This window comes from Bicyclus anynana, chromosome 8, assembly GCF_947172395.1.
Source record: "Bicyclus anynana chromosome 8, ilBicAnyn1.1, whole genome shotgun sequence".
NCBI classification, from domain to species: Eukaryota; Metazoa; Arthropoda; class Insecta; order Lepidoptera; family Nymphalidae; genus Bicyclus; species Bicyclus anynana.
In genome coordinates this window covers 12865973-12885553 of record NC_069090.1, presented here as the reverse complement: position 1 = coordinate 12885553, position 19581 = coordinate 12865973, and the positions used below count along the sequence as shown (strand labels likewise).

The window sequence follows — 19581 nt, the reverse complement described above, 5'->3', positions numbered from 1 at the left end:
TTAGGTACTTATTTGGTTCCGAAGGTACGTTGATCGAACGCCAGTCAAGCCTCCCCATAAAACAATTTTTTTGAAGTAAAACTTTACACACGCTTGACTTGGGGAGTAAGCATGTGATTGCGTTACGAAAAGTGTAATCAGGCGAGGCGAACGGCCACGAGAGAATGGCCACATTGAATCTTTTACGATACAAAGTCCAGGGCACATAGTGATAACTGTTTTATGAGTTGTCTGGGGAGAATTGGCTAGGAATGTACTGCATGTTTTATCTGTACTAATATTATAAAGCTAAAGAGTTTGTTTGTTTGTTTGCTTGAACTCGCTAATCTTAAGAACTACTGGTCCGATTTGAAAATTTCTTTCGTTGTTAGATAGCCCATGTATCGAGGAAGGCTATATATTATCCCTGTAATTATACAGGAACGGGAACCACGTGAGTGAAACCGCGCGGCGTCAGCTAGTCTTCTGATAAAAATTGGGAAAAACATTATAATAAATGGGCTTAACACAGTATGCTTTATATTTGCATCACAGTAAACCAGTTAAACTTCTCAAGGTAATATACATATTAGCACTTTGATAAAGATGTGGATATTGTTGGCCTTACCATAATGTGTGAATTGTGTGAAGATCACATTAGTGGAAAAGAGTACTAGAAACTTATTAATAAATACGTCCCTCGAAGAAACACTGTTTGTTTGAACAGAAACGCTGGGTTTTAATTTGTTATTTCATTTTTGAAGGGCCGTAGGCTCCGTAATGAGGCCTCAGCAGCGTCACCAGAAGCATCCTCGAATGAGGCCCGAAGGCAGAAGCGGAAGAGATGGGTGAAACGAGGACCTCGGCCTAGAATGCTGTTCTGGAAGTATTTTGGCTTCAGTGTTACAGTCCGGGCGCTTCCGAGATTGAGTTAAAAACCCACATCCGGTTGACGTCAGATGTTATCTAACAAATAAATAAAATGAATGAGTACTAGAAAGTAACTAATAAACTCTTATCTCGAAGATACGTTGTTCGTAAAAACGCTGGACTAGTCAAATCAAGCAAATGCGTTAGATGCCCGCTGATACGGTGAAATCATTGCGATGCGTTGGCCCCTCCTCGCCACGTCTCGGTGGTTGCAAGTCCGGTGCGGCGCCGAAGCGCATCGTGTGACATACCACAGATATTTGTATGTAAGACGACGCAGCGACACCGCTCCGGCGCCGCACCGCCGCCGCAACGCATCGTGTGCCCCCGCTCTTAGAGCGAGGCCCCATTAGTGCGTTGCGCTGCGTTGCGTCGTCGCAGCGTCGTCGCTGCGTCGTTTTCCATACATTTTTTATGACATGCCCCATTAGACCGTTGCGTCGTCGCGCGCGACGTTTCAACGGATCGACGGACAAGAGACTATAGCGGGAGGGAGGGTGATGCGCTGCGTTGTCGGAGCTCCGCTGCGACGACGGACAGTGATGCACTGCTAGAGGAGAAAGCTAGACGAGCGTAACGACATTTTCTATTTTACCATGAGTGAGCAGGATATTGATATAGATTTTCTCATATCCTTGGTCCAAGAAAGACCCATTATATGGGATAAATCACACGAACATTACAGTGATAAATTTCGTAAAGCGAATGAATGGGTAGCTGTTTGTAAAAAAATATTTCAAGATTACGAGGAGTTTGAGGACCAAAAAAAGAACAAAATTGGTGAGTTGTTATTTATTATATTATTTGTAAATTCAATACATAAGTTAATTTATATCTTTTTCAACTGCCATGGTAAAGCCCCTTCTGGACTCATAAAGTAATTAGCAAATTGATCTCTGATAAAATTTTCGGCTAATGATTCTTCATTGCTATGGGGTCTCAATTGTGAGAACCTACTTATTGCCATATTGTCTTGTTGTTTTAACCCATCGTGTTGTATAACAAAATTGTGTAAAACACAACATGCTTTCGCAATATTAATAGTTAAATCATATGACGTATCAATTGGCCTATGTAAAATGCGCCATTTATTTGCCATGATCCCAAATGCACATTCCACGTATCTACGTGCTCTGCTAAGGCGATAATTATAAACTCTTTGTTTCACATTGAGATTGGATCCGCCGTATGGGCGCATAACATGCTTACTTAAACCAAAAGCTTCATCACCGACGAGTACATAAGGGATGGGTGGCTCGTTATTATGATCATTTCCAAGTGGTTGAGGATCAGGCAATGGTAATTCATTTCTCATTAAAATCTTGTACAGTGTCGAATTTCTAAAAATAGTAGAATCACTTTCCTTACCATATGCACCCACGTCGACAAAAACAAACTTATAATTTGAGTCAACAACCGCCAGCAAAACAATTGAAAAATATTTTTTATAATTATAAAACAGAGAGCCACTTTTGTCTGGTTTTATTAAACGTATATGTTTCCCATCAATTGCCCCGAAGCAATGAGGAAAGTTAGCTTTGAGATCAAAATCTAATGCAATATTTTGTAGTTTTTCTACTGTGATCTCTTCTATGTACAGTGGTCGAACATATTTCCATATAGCTTGACAAACTGACGAAATAGTTCTAGAAATTGTTGCTCTTCCACGTTTAAATTTGAAATGCAAGTCGTTTATCGAATTTCCGCTGCCTAAGTACCTGAAATAGAAACACAAAAAAATAAACAGGGTGGCCCATTTAGATTGGTCAGTGTAGACAAGTTAGGTACTTACACATTTTTTTCTTTCTTTGCAGGTAACGAGGTTGTGAAAAAATGGAGAAGCGTGAAGGACAACTTTTTTCGATACGTAAAAAAAATAAAAGAAAACAGTTCGTCTGGATCAGGGGCAAAACAATTGAAGAAATATCATTATTACAATCAGTTGCTGTTTTTGATGAAAGTTGCCCAAAATAAAACTGATAGTAGCCTTGAAATGGTGTCTGAAGAAACGGAACGAAATGAAAACACAGCATCATCTTCTCCATTTCCTACAAAAGAAATGTCCTCGTTACCCCCAGGTCCTTCTCGCTACGTGCCTGCAAGCCGTAAGAGATCAAACCAAGCAATAGATGATTTCGAGGCGCAAGCATTAAAAGCGTTGCAAGAGAAAGAAAACCGCCACTTATCATTTTTCAAAGGAATTTTGCCTTCTTTGGACAGCTTTACGGAATTACAAACTTTGACATTCCAAAGCAAAGTTATAAATATCATTACCGAAATTCGGTTCGGGGAACAGACTCAATCAACAACATGGCAGTCACGCGGATATCAAACTGGACAACAGTATCAAGCAACACCATTGCAGTCACGCGGATATCAAACTGGACAACAGTATCAAGCAACACCATTGCAGTCACGCGGATATCAAACTGGACAACATGCCCAGTCACCATCGCCATCATCGTATCGAACAGATGAATTCGAAGCTACCTACTCAACCAACACTACGATTAATAATTTTACTGATGATAGTCAAGAAGAAGATTATAACTTTGCTTTGTTACCTAATAGTAATACTTAAATTAAACTGTTTTTAAAGATAATAAATTAATAACTGATTAACATTACGAGTATTATGATATTTGAATTACTTACCTCAATGTAATACCAATCATTTCAATTGGTTCTAAAGGGTTCCTGAATTTGGTATATTGCTTTTTTATATGTGGTTTTAAGGTTTCAACCAAATTATTAAAGCTGGCCACACTCATTCTAAAAAAATTAAAAAATGTATTTTCATCTAATAACAACTCCCTATATTCCTGCATAAAAAACTGACCATCACTATTTCTTAATGCTATCAAAGGAGATATCCAGAATCTTCTATGATTTCTACGTTTATTTCGGCGGTGCCGTAATAAAAGCAACAAAAGAACACGTTTGTATCTATCCATTGCAAAGGCTGAACTGAGACGCAGCTGCGTCGGCGTGCATACCCTCTTGCGTTGCGTTGGCGCAGCGTCAACGCAACACAGGTGTGGCATACAATGCGTTGTTCCGTTGCGATGACGCGACGCAACGCAGCGCAACGCACTAATGGGGCCTCGGCCTTAATGAGTTGCATCGAAAATGTTAACTTCGAAATAACAAACGAAGCGTAGACGCACAAAATAATGAATAGGTACTAGTTTGTTCAACGGTCAACTTTCAGTGGTTTTATTCATATTTAGTTAAATAATACAGTTTCTAAACATACTAATACTTAACTAAATAAAACTAAATGTAGGTATCTAACTTTTTTAATAATTAATCTATTTTAAAGGCCTACTACAGATGATGTAGATGTGAATTAATGACAGCTGGCCTAGCTGTGGTAGTCCAGCTGTCATTAATTTGGTCTTTATTAACAACTCATAAAAATAATCATATAATTAACTGATAAATGTCATCTATCTACTGTATGATATCCACAAAGGGTGGTCAGTAGGTATCGGATGACATAGAATCTCAATTTTGAGTCAGCCGGTATATTTACTAACTTAATCTATAATAACAACTTATTAACATTAACATCAAATTAATAACAACCGCAATATATAATCAACTAAGACCAGCTTATAATATTGATTAGTTTAAACCTTATAATATTATGTTCATTGGTACATTATATAATAAATATGCCAGCTTCACATCTAATTTGTTAAAATAGTTTTAAAAAATATGACGTAACCAACATTTTTTTAAAACTATTGTCCTATGCTAAGTATCTTCGCTAATTCCTTCAATTTCACCCTGTCCAACTTCGACGTCGATGTCGTAGGGAATTCTTTTAAAAAAAATACTCCACCTCTCAATTGCTTTGTGTCAGTCAGCGATTCTGAAATGTAAAATGGCTTTATCATTTCTCTTTATATTGTTCTAATATTAATTAATATTAATATATTTAAAATCAATATTAAATAAACTATTAGCTTATATCACATATATTGTTATTATTACCTATATATCACACTACCTGACGCGCGGTTTAACCGTTTTCCGTAGGAATACGGCCATAATAATATATATTATGGCCTATAGCCTTCCTCGATAAATAAGCTATCTAACACTAAAAGAATTTTTCAAATCGGACCAGTTTTTCACGAGTTTAGCGCGTTCAATCAAACAAACAAACAAACTCTTCAACTTTATAATATTGGTATAGATATTTTTATATATGGAAATTTTCTTTCCTTTTATACAGTACCACATCTGGTTATAATTTGTTTATTTCAAGTTGTCAGTACGTACTGTCTTACTCGACCACCGGTTGAAAAAGCGATTAAGTTAATTATTTACCAGATGCAGTGAAGTATTTTTTTTTATTATTTATCAGAAGTTTAACGTCTTGAATTCTAGTTTAAAGTTTGAATTAAATAAGTTTTATTTTATATGCAAAAACATGTCAATTTTGGAATTGTTCAAAATGGAGAGGTAGAGAGTCTTATTCTACATTAATTTTTAAATTATTTTCTTCACCTTTAACTAAATCCTTAATTTCTTGTGCGGTAACCTTGTGCCCATCTTCAAGTATAACCAATGCAACAGGCAGATCCCCGCATTCAGGGTCAGGTATACCAGTTACTGCTACATCTAACACCCCCGGGTGTTTTATTATCACAGACTCTATTTCCACTGGAGAAACCTGAAAAATATTAAACCTTTAACTGGAGACATGCGGTCTCACAGACCCAGTTGCGCCAGTGAAATATAATTCCACTCCCCTTTCTCACCCTTCCTTTGGTTAGGCGCCTGAGTACCTTCGACTTCAGTAGCGTCGGTAATATGAAGAAGTAGTAGTAGAGCGTCTAAGTTCGATCGAGAATCTTGCTTTACCATTGCTACTTTTACAGCATAATATTTCTCTACTTGAGTATCTTTAACTTTAAAAATTACTTTCGTTTTAATAAAATTTATAATAATTATTACTTCATTAGTTATCATCGATCTCACCATTAGTTTTTGATTGACTACTGTTCTATTGAAAAGTTCTTCATGAAAATTCCTCCCGATTTAGTTGTTCCCTTTAGAAAAACTAGTATTAAAGAAGATGTAGTTCGCGTTTTGTAAAAAAAAAATACAAAATCAGTTAAGAGAATACAATAATATATAGATACTGTAACGCCACAAACTTTATTTCAATACAATATTAGTAGGTAAAAGGAAGTGGATATTTCGACGTAGGTATAGTATGTTAATTGTTATCCAATGTTACTCTATTGTGTCCAGTTGTCTTGTGATTGCAATCACTTATTAAGGATCGAGAATTCAACTTGATGCGAGAAATTAATAACGTGTGATGCAGTTTTGTTATTGTGTTTCTATTACCCAAGGACAAGTTACCTGATGGTTCCTGTATTTCAATAGCAATTTGAGGCGGTCAACATAATAGTAATTGTGGTGTTCGTCTCTGTAAAACAAATCACCAGTCTTGAACCAGCCGTCATCGTCGAATGTTGCCTTCGTCATCACAGGGTTGTTGTAATAACACTGCAATAAAAAAAAAATGTAAAATACAGTCCTATACAAATCCCGCGAGAACTTTTTAGTATCCGGGATAAAAAATAGCCTTTATTTTGCTCAATAACTTGCACTATTTTTCGATAGATTTCCTATTAAAATCGGTTCAGATGTTCCAGAGATTAGCCCAGATGAACAGACATCGTACAATTTACATTTACATACAATTAGTCAGCCTTGATGTCAACTATCACTCTGCAAAGTATGTCGTGATATTTACGGGACACCCTGTATATGTAATGATTGTTGTTACATACCTTGAACAAAGCGGGTCCCTTTAACCGCAATTCTCCGGTTAAATTATGCGTAAGTATTTCTTCATCCGTTGTAGGATCCGTTAGCTATGTTTTTATCAATGACATTTTATTACACTATACTATTGATGTTTATTACTTTAAGCATCTAAAACCCGACCTTATCAAAGGAAAAAATTGTGTTGATCTCAATAAGAGCTCATTAATTCTATTTGCTCTGGGCAATAATTTTTCGTCTCATATTCAGTGTATATTGACTGTTATCATTAATATGTGCTGGAAACTTTCATTTGAAACATCTCTGCAATGTTAAAGATTTATCTTAACATACCTATACGCATTTCGTTCACATGCATTCCTCCTTTATTGAGCCCCTTGGGTGGTACCCAACATTCTGATCTATACAGCACGACAGGTCTTACAACCATTTTATAGTACACCTGAGACCTGTCGCCATGTCATCCATACCGCATTCAGTCTACTTTTCATGCCTCGATTCACATTGTCGTCGTTTTGAAAAAGCGACTTGACAAAATCACACACCATTTATGACAATTTTGGAGGATTGAGATGTGTCACGAAAGTGTAAGGATAAATATTCAGTTTTCGTTTAGCTGATTCGTAGGCCAACACTTTTCTTCTGCCATTTTCCGAGTCTGCTATACTTAAGAAGTATTCTCTCCGACAAGAACAATATCATCGGCGTACAGCATGTACCAAGATGCCAGAATAGAGAAAAAACAAATAGGGGCTTAAAGCCGATCCTTGGTGCAAACCCACCTCCACATGAAACTTGTCGGTAACAACAGCTTCTGACTGTATGCTCGTGGTTGCCTCTCTGTACATTTCTTTCACTATTCTAATATATTTTCTTCACATTCATTGCCCACCATACAATCTCACGGAGTACTCTGTCATACGCTTTCTCTAAGTCAACAAACACCATGTGGAGGTTCCTTTGTGCATTCCTGTATTTTACAGAAATGATTCTTTAGCATTTCTTTCTTTCAGTTTGTTTCTTACCTTATACTGAAAATGCCCAGTCGGAAAACCAACTGAACCAGCCGGCGCGTACGCGAAGTTAAAAATCATACCGCTTCCCTCTGTTATGCCGTAGCATATGCGCACATGGGTTTTAGGCATTAGTTTCTGAATTTAAATAAGTAAAAATTAAGTACCTTTATGTTAACAATTTCTATTATGAAAGGTAAAAAAAATAAGGTTACTTTGTGGTATGTAAAGAAAATTTGCGGTTTCCGTGTGTTTCATTTATTTGAATTCATTCAGTAGTTTCAGCGAAGTTTTATGCCCGAATAACAAAAAAACACGGACAGACAGACTGACAAAAAATCGAAAAACAATATTTTAAGCTTCAGTATCGATTACTTAATGCCCCCCACAAAAAATTTCAAAATATCTTCAATGTGCGGAATGTAAAAATGTACTTGGTACAGTTTTATTATAAACTAGCTGACGCCGCGCGGTTTTACCCGCGTGGTTCCCGTTCCTGTAAGAATATGGGGATAATATATAGCCTATAGCCTTCCTCGATAAATGGTCTATCTAACACAGAAAGAATTTTCCAAATCGGACCAGTAGTTCCTGAGATTAGCGCGTTCAATCAAACAAACAAACAAACAAACAAACTCTTCAGCTTTATTATATTAGTATAGATTCTAGATGGCGATAGTAGTCCTTTATTCCAAGGTAACGTTTGGTGTTACAAATGGTATACGTAAAATCTCAAATTGTGAATTAATGTATAGAATTTGATCAGTTTTATTATAAGTATAGATATAGATAGATAGATTTAATGTATAGATGACGCATCTATTAGTAAAATATCATTGCAATACCAACCTTTGTGTCTTCAATAAGCTTTTCAGTAACGTTGCTGCCGCCCACCATGAGCCATTGGAAAGAAGTGAAATCACACTTTTCTCGACCGGGCATTATTAGAGTCGTTAGAAACGTGGGGCTTGTTATTGTGTATTCCGGCTGAATAATAAATAAACATAGTTTATTTATTAATAAACTATTAATAAATTTAATTAATAGTTTTTTTTAATACCTTGGATATAAAAAAATCTTATGATATTTGAGTAGTTAAGTGGTATTTTACATTTTGAGCGCATAAGCGAAGCTTAATACTAAATTTCCATAAGCCCTATTCAATCCTCAGATGTACAACTTTTTCAATATAATTTACTCATACTAGCAGACCAAGTCAAGCTTCGCTTTGACAGTTAAGCAAGAAAGCAACAAACATAGTTTTTATCCTCTTGGGTTTTTTTAAATTATTCTGTACAAGTTACCCCTTGACTACAATCTAACCTGATGGTAAGTGATGGTGGAATCTAAGATGGAAGCGGGCTAACTTGTTAGGAGGAGGATGAAAATCCACACTCCTTTCGGTTTCTACACGCCATCGTACCGGAACGCTAAATCGCTTGGCGGTACGTCATTGCCGATAGGGTGGCCGCCTTCAAAGTGATCAGAAGGTAGCACATAGGTACTATGTTATTTTTTGCTTTTTAGTTTATTTTTGTGATTATGAAGTCGGTTCAATTTTTTTTTGTTAAAAATATTTTATTCTAAACAAATTAAACATTATATTACCTATCTAGGTATTTGTAGAGCTTAAAGTAATTTAAAAGGATTTCTAATCGGTGTAGAGTTTAAGGCGTAAAACCATAAAAACAAACTTACAATCGCATTTATACAACCTATCTATACTAATATTATAAAGCTGAAGAGTTTGTTTAATTTGGTTGAACGCGCTAATCTCAGGAACTACTGGTCCGATTTGAAAAATTCTTCCAGTGTTAGATAGCCCATTTATCGAGGAAGGCTATAGACTATATATTATACCCTTATTCCTACGGGAACGGGAACCACGCGGGTGAAACCGTGCGGCGTCAGCTAGTTAATAAATATGAAAAATAATGAATCACCTTGTACTTATTAATCAAGTAACGAACATGCTCTGCTGTTAGTGAAGAAGACGTCTGCACCCGCGTGAATCTCAATATGGGTCCCATTATAAATTGAAAAACTGCAGACACCCATTGGATGGGTGAAATAACTATTGTTATTTTGAATGGCGTTGGAAAGTTAGTACAAACAGATCTGAAAAATAACTATAATTAGTCTAAAAAACTAAAAACACACTTTAAGCTCGGACTAAAAATTACAAATATTGGATTTAAGTCAAGACTATTTTTTTCGTATTTGATATCCATGTCATGGGTGGGTTTCAAACAGCCAGTCCGCCATCTTCGGGAGGCCACCATATTGGGTTTGTAATGTTTCTTAGGTAGTCATGTATTGTCATCAGAACTCAAAGCGTGTGTAAAAAAAATTCATCCTAATCGAAGACCAAATGTGTCAAATTGGGTCAAATTAAGATTCCAAGATTTTCTTACATACATAGTTACAAGTGAATCTAATATAAGCGTGAAAAAAAAGCGTGTAAAAGAAGCGTGTAATGAAATAAAATCTTTGTTTCAATGGCAAAAGAATGACGTCAAGCAATTTTTTAAGCATCACGACAAGCAACTTCATTCATTCTTCAAACTTTTAAATTTTTCGTAGCGTTTGCGATTGTAGAAAGAGAATTGATATGCCACTTGGCTAAATGCCCAGCAAAATAATTCTTTAACTTTGACGTATGTTAATTGACTTATACGATTGAGACTCTATATGCAACAAACGTCATCCGGTGCCTACTGACAACCCTTCGTGCATATCATACAGTTAGTAGATGACATTTGTCAGTTGATTTAATGTTTATTTTAATAGGTTGTTAATAAAGACCAAATTAGTGAATAGGCCAGCAGGACGGTGTTAGTTCAAAGGCTAATGTGCTTGTGTAGATACTAATACTCAGCGACGTGTACAAGGTTTTTAACTAGGGTAAGCATTGTACGTAAAGATTGTACAAAATGGAAAATTCCTTCGCCGATACAGTCTTGTAAGGACTCCACACACAGTGCGTCTTTGCATGTATGAAGTGCACGCCACTGCTATAGCTTGGCATCATCGGACCGGGGGGCGTGTAGCGATGAATGAAAAACCCACGACTGATGACCAACTTGCCAGACTATAGATAATACTTACAGTACGTGCGGAAAGCCAACCAATATGTTCTTGTGAGTCAATACAGCTGTTTTCGGCGTCCCGGTGGATCCGCTGGTCGGCATTAAAATTGCATTTGTTATCGCGGGATCAAAGTCAGCTGGTCTGTAACCATTTTGTATTTTATTAGGTACTTACTAGCGAACGTGGAATTCAATTTTTCCCGAGGGAACCATAGCCTTCTCCGGAATGAAAAGTAGGCTATGTGTTAATCCAGAGTAAAATCTATTTTCATTCCGAATTTCAGCCAAATCGGTTTAGTAGACCATCACGAGTAGTTAGTAGATATTTACTTTCCTTCATCCACGTGCTGAATTTCAAAATTGTAAATTCTAAGTAAATAATTCGTTAATTTCCTTGAAAAATTGTAATTTAGAAATGGAAATCATTTCTAAAATACAACTTTTATTATAAATCTACAATTATTAAGAAAATTGAATTACTGAAAGTTAAGAAAACCCTTAAACTTAACGAAAAAGTCAATTATAAGGTTTTTAAACTTGCTACATGTGCTTTCAATAACAAGAAGGTCAGGCCACACATTGTGACTAAAGTTTATAGTTTGTAGAGAACTTAAGACTAGCATTCACGCATAACACTGTACGCTGATGATAGAGTTATAGAGTGCTCTGTAAGGCGTAAGAGGTAGAGTCTCTATGGTATTTGGCAACTTTTTACAAGTCCAAGCATTAAGTCAAAGTTCATTTATTTCAATTAGGCTTAGTTTACAAACACTTTTGAAATGTCAGGTATATTACTAGATAATGGTCGAAAACATAAAATTAAAGTTAGGTACGAGGGTTCCAAATTCGCTTTGGTCCGAGAAGGTACATTCGTATTAACATTAGCAATACGTGAGAATTGGGATATACTTACTAACTTACACAAAGCAATAAATAGTTTTATTTGCTATATTTATTATCATAATATAATAATAATTGGATGATGTAATAAACTTGATAGTGGAGTTGTGGGTTCTATTTATCTTATACTAGCGGACACCATGTGGAATTTAGTTTTTCACGAATCCCCCGGGAACCATGGTTTTTTCCGGGATAAAAAGTAGCCTATATGTTAATCCAGGCTATAATTTATCTCAATACCTAATTTCAGTTATTTCGGTTCAGTAGTCGAGGCGTGAAAGAGTAACAAACGTTCATATCATCAGTTTTCGCAAATCTCGGGAAACCATGGATGTTTTCGGGATTTCGGGAAAAAGTAGCCTATGTGTTAAACCAGAGTAAAATCTATTTCCATTCCAAATTTCAGCCAAATCGCTTCAGTAGTAGCGGCGTTAAAGAGTAACAAACATCCAAACATACATCCAAACATACAAACTTTTGCGTTTCTATTATTAGTAGGAAGTATCACTACTTAACTATTATTTTTTCGGGATAAAAAGTAGCCTATGTGTTAATCCAGAGTAAAATCTATTTCCATTCCAAATTTCAGCCAAATCGCTTCAGTAGTAGCGGCGTTAAAGAGTAACAAACATCCAAACATACAAACTTTTGCGTTTCTATTATTAGTAGGAAGTATCACTACTTAACTATTATTTTTTTTAGTCACGGCAGTTTAAAACGTGATTATTAGGTACGAGTACCTATATGAAGTATATTCGTACTTAGCACGACGGAAACGTATTACGAAGGTCTTCAGAACAGTCATTAAGAGCGCGCAGCACGTCGGTACGATATGGATAAAACTCGAAGCGCAAGCGAGACGCCGAATTATGACTTTCACGTGAGTGAAAAGCACGGAGCGATTGACGCGCGACGCAAATTTTATGACGTGAGCACCAAAACCATTTTTACCTAATTGCAAGTAAATTAAATACCTAATTTTTTATACAAAACAAAAATTTAAGAAAATTAGTTTGCTTTTCCTGAGATTGAAAGCAAAATGTGAGATTTTTCAAAAAAAAATAAACTATCGAAAAAAGTTTTACAAATTGTGTATTTTGTATAGTCATAACGAAGCTAACACTTTGAAATATCATTTCCCAAATATCAGGCTCCTAACTTTTCCAGAATCTGAGATCCGGAACCATTTGTAATATACCAAATTACATATTGCACACTCTTAATTGACTTTGCTTACTTGAAATCATTTTCTGCCGTATCTTGACCATACTTTTCCAGAAACTGGTGAAAGCTTTCATATTGTTCGTTTTTGTCGAATACTATAATTTGTGCTGGGTTATTTAGTAATTTTAACGCCTCCCGTACGGTTTCAACGTTTGAACTCTGACAAAATACTGCTTTGGGCGTGTTGCATTTAAATGAATCTTGAAGTTCGGCTGTAAATTAATAAAGTTGTTTTAACGCATTCGCTGCAGTACGTAGTCAATTGACCGCGTATTCGAGAGTTAGGAGGTCGATGGACCTCGTGCTGGACCACAAAAAGATCTAGAATGAGGTCAAAAAACCTCGTACCGCTCCAGAGTAAAGTACAGAAAAATAAGTGCCGCAGCGGACGTTTTAAATTTTACAATCGTTATGAAATTTTATTAGCTGCATATTTTGCTGAATTGAATTCGATTTTTTTCAGCTGTTCTTATGGTTTTTTATTTGATTACTTTTAATGCATATGCTTCAGCAGATATTAGTAATACCAAACCAAAGTTATCTCGACAAAGCGTTCAATGCTTTTGTAATATTTACTTGTAACAAGACTAACCAACTACAATATCCAGAGATTACTAGATGACGCCATCTGCCGCGTGAATTAAGAATTTCCTTAACTGTGTGGAAGAATATAAGAAACCGATGACGATGACGGCAACTGTTTCGATAAAAATTTAAAATTTTGAAACCTCCAGAAGGTCACGAAATTATTAATTACACCCTACTTGAGTGTATTTGCAGACATTCGATTATACTCAGGGCCGGGCCCGTCCATACGGCGAACGGAGCAGTCGCTCCAGGCGCCAAATCCTAGAGAGCGCCTAAATGATAATCCTAATCAAGCGTAGACGGTATTGCTCCTGATTTTCAATTGGTCACCCCCAGCGTATGGTCGAGATCTTCGCGTTCCATTCTTACTTTAAACTCATAATTTGGTATAGGTATCTACATAATATAAAGAACAAACAGGAGAGGCGCCATATTTGGATCTCGCTCCATTTTAAAATTTACTTCGGGCCGGCGCTGATTATACTTTCCCACTATCAGAACCTACCCCAGAACTTTAAAACATGCTAAGAACACTCGCACATAAGTGAAAAACGCCTTTCATACAAAACAAACTATAAGTCGCTTCATCCATTTGGGAGCTATGGTGTCACAGACAGACTGACAGACACGTCAAACTTATAACACCACTCTTTTTGCGTCGGGGGTTAAAAATAATCTTTTGATCGAGTTAACTATTATTGTGTAAAAATTTTAAAGCAATCGGTGCAAATCTTTCGAGATTATTTTAACGTATATGGCTATTATACAATATAAATAATAATTCATACTCACTGACGCCTAATGTCATATCAACACAAGCTACTTGAATACCATTGAACAGGGCAGCATACATTGGAATAACCAGGTTTATATGATTGGGCGCCATTATGACTATCACATCCTGGTACTTTAGACCCAGGCTTCTGAAGGCTTTTGCGCATTGTTTAGATCGTTCTAAAGCAGATTTGAATGTGTCTTTCTCACCGTTAGCTCCGTCTATCTGTAAACAAATCCGGTTTACAAAAAAAAAAAACTTGCTAAGTACAAATTTTAACATAGGTTTGTGTTAATAAAATATAATTAAATATCATTTTTAACCTTGAGACTAACTGGATTTATACCGTGACTTAATATTTAAAAACATAATTTAAAACTGATTTAAGTAAGTTTAGTACAAATGTAATTTAATATAAAATGAATATCTACATAATATAGTTAGTTACATACATACATTACATATTTATTACGGTATTGGAGAAGGAATATTAAATTTTTACATCCTATTTATAATGTATAACCCTATGTATAATGTTTTTGTTGCGAAAAATGCTCCAGATCCCGTTGACTGCATTTAGGTCCAAGGCATCTTTCTCGACTCGGAGTAAAAACTAGACTCTACCATCTGCCTCAAGCGATTTCTGGATTGACTACTTCGGACACATTGCCAGGAAAGACGGAGATATTCTGGAGGAACTGATGGTCACTGGCAATGTGGAAGGAAGGTTAGGCTGATCAGATCCGCAACACACTTGACTTCATGATCTACAATGCTCTCCGAATGGCCGAAGATACAATACGTGGTGTGACACATTAAAATTGAAATTCAAGGATGGAGGTGGTCACGACCCACATATGTGTGGAACATGACTTAAGGAGAATAATGTTTTTAACCCTAGTTAAAACCCACTGGTAATTATTGTTCATGGCAATAAAAAGCTTACCTGCAATATATGGTCGGGTGCATCTTTCAGGCTGCGATGTATAATTTTTCCCAAATGATATCTATCGCTCGGTATACCACTTTCAGCGATAATTCCCGCTGTCAGCTCTTGAATGTACCAAAAAATTGCTTCTGATGGGTAAGTCATTTCTGCAAAAGGATGTTTTGTGATACATAACTCTAAGTAGTTTAAAAAACTAAAAAAACACGCTTTTAGCACGCACTAAAAATTACAAATATTGGATTTAAGTCACGTGACTATTTTTTTCGTATTCCTGACAGCAAACCCTTTCATTTCATGGGGTTGGATATCAAACAGCCAGTCCGCCATCTTGGGGAGGCTGCCATATTAGATTATTAATGACGTTTCTTAGCTAGTCATGTATTGTCATTAGAACTCAGAGAGTGTGCAAAATTTCATTCTAATCGAAGACCGGGAAGTGGGTCAAATTAAGATTCCAAGATTTTCTTACATACATAGTAACAAGTGAAGCATAAAGCGTGTAAAAACAAATATGATTTAAGACGAAAGAAGTGTCGGTTTGTGTAGGAAACATTTCTCGTGTCGTCTTCGTTCTCCTGTAGTTATTGTGAACAAGATGGTCTCTAGGACATTAGTTGTTATTATTATTACTCGTTTTATTATTCACTGGAGATTAGGAATTTACTGCATCGTAGGTCCAGGGGTTAGTCTATTTCGGCTTCTTTATATGGCTTCTTTTATTTTTCCTGTGACCTCTTCATCATCAACCCATATTCGGCTCACTGCTGAGCTCGAGTCTCCTCTCAGAATGAGAGGGGTTATGCTTTAGTCCACCACGCTGGCTCAATGCGAATTGGCAGACTCCACATACACGGAGAATTAAGAAAATTCTCTGTTATATGCAGGTTTCCTCACGATGTTTTTCCTTCGCCGTTTGAGACACGTGATATTTAATTTCTTAAAATGCTCACAACTGAAAAGTTCCTGTGATCTATTTCTACCAAATCCAGTAAGTTCCGGAGATGCTTAAGTAATTACAAGTTTAGCACCATGGGCTCCCCTACCATTAGTTTGAGTTTGATACAATATTATAAAGAAGTTATAGGATACAAAGTCCAGCTGGTCTATTCACTATTTTGGTCTTTATTATCAACCTATTAAAATAAACATCAAATCAATTGACAAAATGTCATATACATACTGTATGATATCCACCAGTAAGCACCGGATGACATTTGTTGCATAGAATCTCAATTTCGTATATGTCAACTAGCATACGTCAAAGATAGTGAATTAGCAGAGCGCATAGTGATAACAGGTTACAGGTGTATTAAGAGTTGTTTATGTTAGGAAAGTACATTATTATTACGTGTTTATTTTCAGATAAAAGTTGGGAAAATTTAGTAAATAGATTTTAAGCAGTTTGTTTTATATTTGCATCACAGTAAGTCAATTAAACTTCTCAAGGTAATATAAATATTAGCATTTTGATAAAGATGCGGATATTTATAATGTCTAAAAATTATGTGTGACGATCGCATTAGTTAAAAAAAATTCATCATTATTATGGCCGAGGGGGGGTAAGGCCAAATTATCCACCAAACTGGCCAAATGCGGATTGGCAGACTTCACACACGCAGAGAATTAAGAAAATTCTCAGTTTAGCAGGTTTCCTCACAATGTTTTTCCTTCAACGTTTGAGACACGTGATATTTAATTTCTTAAAATGCACATTTGGAAGTGCATGCCTCGGACCGGATTCGGACCCACACCGTCCGAAATCGGAGACAGAGGTCATATCCACTGGGCTATCACGGGGGGAAGTAATTTAGAAAGTAATTACCTAATAAACAGATCACTCGAAGAAGGAAGTATTTACAAGAAAGTTATAAATATTTTTTTTTATTATTATTCTTTACTTGACTACAATCTCACCTGATGGTAAGTGATGATGCAGTCTAAGATGGAAGCGGGCTAACTTTTTCTTTCGGTTTCTACACGGCATCGTACCGGAACGCTAAATCGCTTGGCGGTACGTCTTTGCCGGTAGGGTGGTAACTAGCCACGGCCGAAGCCTCCCACCAGCCAGACCTGGACAAATTAAGAAAATCTCAATCTGCCCAGCCGGGGATCGAACCCAGGACTTCCGTTTTGTAAATCCACCGCGCATACCACTGCGCCACGGATGCCGTCAAAAATATAAACATTGGATACTGTTTGTCAAACAAATAGTGGATTTTTTGGGATGAAAGTGTTATTCTAGAGTAAAATCTATTTCCATTCCAAATTTCAGCGAAATCGCTTCAGTATTAGCGGCGTTAAAGAATAACAAACATCCTTACAAACTTTTATAATATTAGTAGGATTTTTATTCCAGTGAATGACACTAACGCCAGTCACTCACTATCTTTGCGGACGCCTTTGACTTTATTCGCATGACATTGTGTTTTTTATCTTATTCAGTTCGGTTCAGTGGTTTAACCGAAAAAAGGACAGACAGAATTAGGTACTTTCACATTTATAATATTAGTATGAAAGTGTGGATGATTTTGATATTTTTTCATTATCAGGGAACCGCTGGATGCTGGCGGCTCGAGACCGTTTTGTTTGGAAGTCCATGCAAGAGGCCTATGTCCAGCTGTGGACGTCCATCGGATGATAATGATGATGATGATGATGATGATGATGATGATGATGATGATATCTCTAAGCGTTGAAGCTAAAGCGACATAATATATTTTTATCAATTCTGAAAAGAGATACCTAGTGATAATCTGGTACAGACATCTAATGGTATTTTGTACTCATCACTAAAATGATTTATAGCCCAGCAGGGTTATTATGTAACTCGGTGTACCATTCAAGTAATCAGTCACTACATAGTTTTTCATCGTATTTTCGTTTTTGCAATCATCTAATATTGTGTTTTCAACGAAATTACACAATTATCGTAATTTTACGCAAAGTAACATTAGTATGGTAATAGTAGCAGTAGGTAGTAACGTTATTTTAACGAAATACTGGTAATTAAGTAATTTCGTTGAAATAATCATGTTGGAAGATAGTAGAAAAAAACGTAAAAATTATGCAGATAAGGTTATTTAGTTGAAAACACAATGTTACATGATTGCAAAAACGAAAATACGATGAAAAACGACGTAGTGACTGATTACTTGAATGGTACACCGAGTTACATAATAACCCTGCAGATTTGAAGGTGGATAGCAATTGGCACTGACTGTAGCACAGTTCAGAACTACTTTGTAGTAGTAGTAGTTTAGATTTTTAGCTATACTCTTAAGTAGGTAGATACAATTAATGTTTTACTATTCATGTTAAGACGTGTCTTTTGACATGTTATAGTCTAATTAAAATATAAATAAAATAATAATAATAATGTTAAAGTCTAATTATAAATTTTATAATTTAAAAACTACTCAAGTACATAAGCTATAAAAACTTCAATCAACACCAAGAAGTTTCACCTGGACTGTCAGTTATCCTTGAGACGGAGAATTCTAAAATCTATTGTAAAGAGTTCCTCACTCTATCCGGCCACGGGCATGCCTAGCTTGTTTTTTTTTTTAATTGTTATTAGTATTCTGTATACTATACAGGCATTATAAAAAAATTAAAAGTGTACCTATACCTATAACTAAATGATAAAAAAAATTAAATAAAATAAACTTATCCATTGTTGTATTGTATCTGTTATTCATTAATTTGTATTTTTTTTAATTTTAAGAATGTTAATAAAATACAAAAAGTTATCAAAAAATTTCCAAAACTCACCCATTGTTTATTTTTTTTAACAAAATAATATAATATCATGGGAAAACAACGCAACTCATAAACTATAAATTATAAACTTTCCAGATGTACAATTACTTGTAGCACTAAATGGATGTTGTAACAATAGCTACTGATAAACAAAACTGATAGACACTGTATTATCTTATAAGTTGTTTTGATGAAAGAGATTTTTAACCATTACGTTGTTTTTCTTTAGGTAACTTGACATATCAAATGAAGTAGGTACACGAGCAATAATATTATTAGAATTAGGTAATAATGTTAACCTTGAGCTAATAATAATTATAAAAAGCTGTAAGTAGAAACATGCGTACTAAATCACAAATAATAAGGCATCTAGGAGGATGCCTTATTATTTGTGATTTAGTACTATTCCTACGATTCTACTAATCCTACTAATATTAAAAACGCGAAAGTTTGTTTGTATGTTCGTTGCTCTTTCACGCTTAAACTACTAAATGAATTTGGCTGACATTTAGAATGCCGATAGATTATACCCTGGATTAACATTTAGACTACTTTTTATTCCGA

General features: G+C 35.7%; 2 protein-coding genes across 3 annotated transcripts; one reads left to right on the top strand and one right to left on the bottom strand.

Annotated features, from left to right (window-relative positions):
• The first annotated feature begins 1251 nt into the window (after nt 1-1251).
• Nucleotides 1252-4019, top strand: LOC128198348 (uncharacterized). The gene is made up of 2 exons (XM_052883325.1): nt 1252-1689; nt 2724-4019. The coding sequence occupies exons 1-2, from the start codon at nt 1506-1508 to the stop codon at nt 3488-3490; spliced, it is 951 nt and encodes a 316-aa protein (XP_052739285.1). The 5' UTR covers nt 1252-1505; the 3' UTR covers nt 3491-4019.
• Nucleotides 4020-4407: 388 nt separating this feature from the next.
• LOC112046035 (luciferin 4-monooxygenase-like) lies at nt 4408-19167 on the bottom strand. Of its 2 annotated transcripts, none has more exons than XM_024082483.2 (12): nt 19030-19167; nt 15256-15404; nt 14327-14534; nt 12960-13158; nt 10842-10964; nt 9677-9851; nt 8583-8720; nt 7746-7871; nt 6726-6809; nt 6292-6438; nt 5428-5593; nt 4408-4786 (listed from the first exon to the last, which is right to left on the bottom strand). In XM_024082483.2, exons 1-12 carry the CDS (start codon nt 19031-19033, stop codon nt 4656-4658), a joined length of 1650 nt encoding a protein of 549 aa, XP_023938251.2. In that variant the 5' UTR covers nt 19034-19167; the 3' UTR covers nt 4408-4655. The 2 variants fall into 2 exon arrangements, 1 of the variants encoding a protein (XP_023938251.2); XR_008251078.1 differs by having other exon boundaries at nt 4649-4786; nt 6375-6438.
• Nucleotides 19168-19581: the final 414 nt, after the last annotated feature.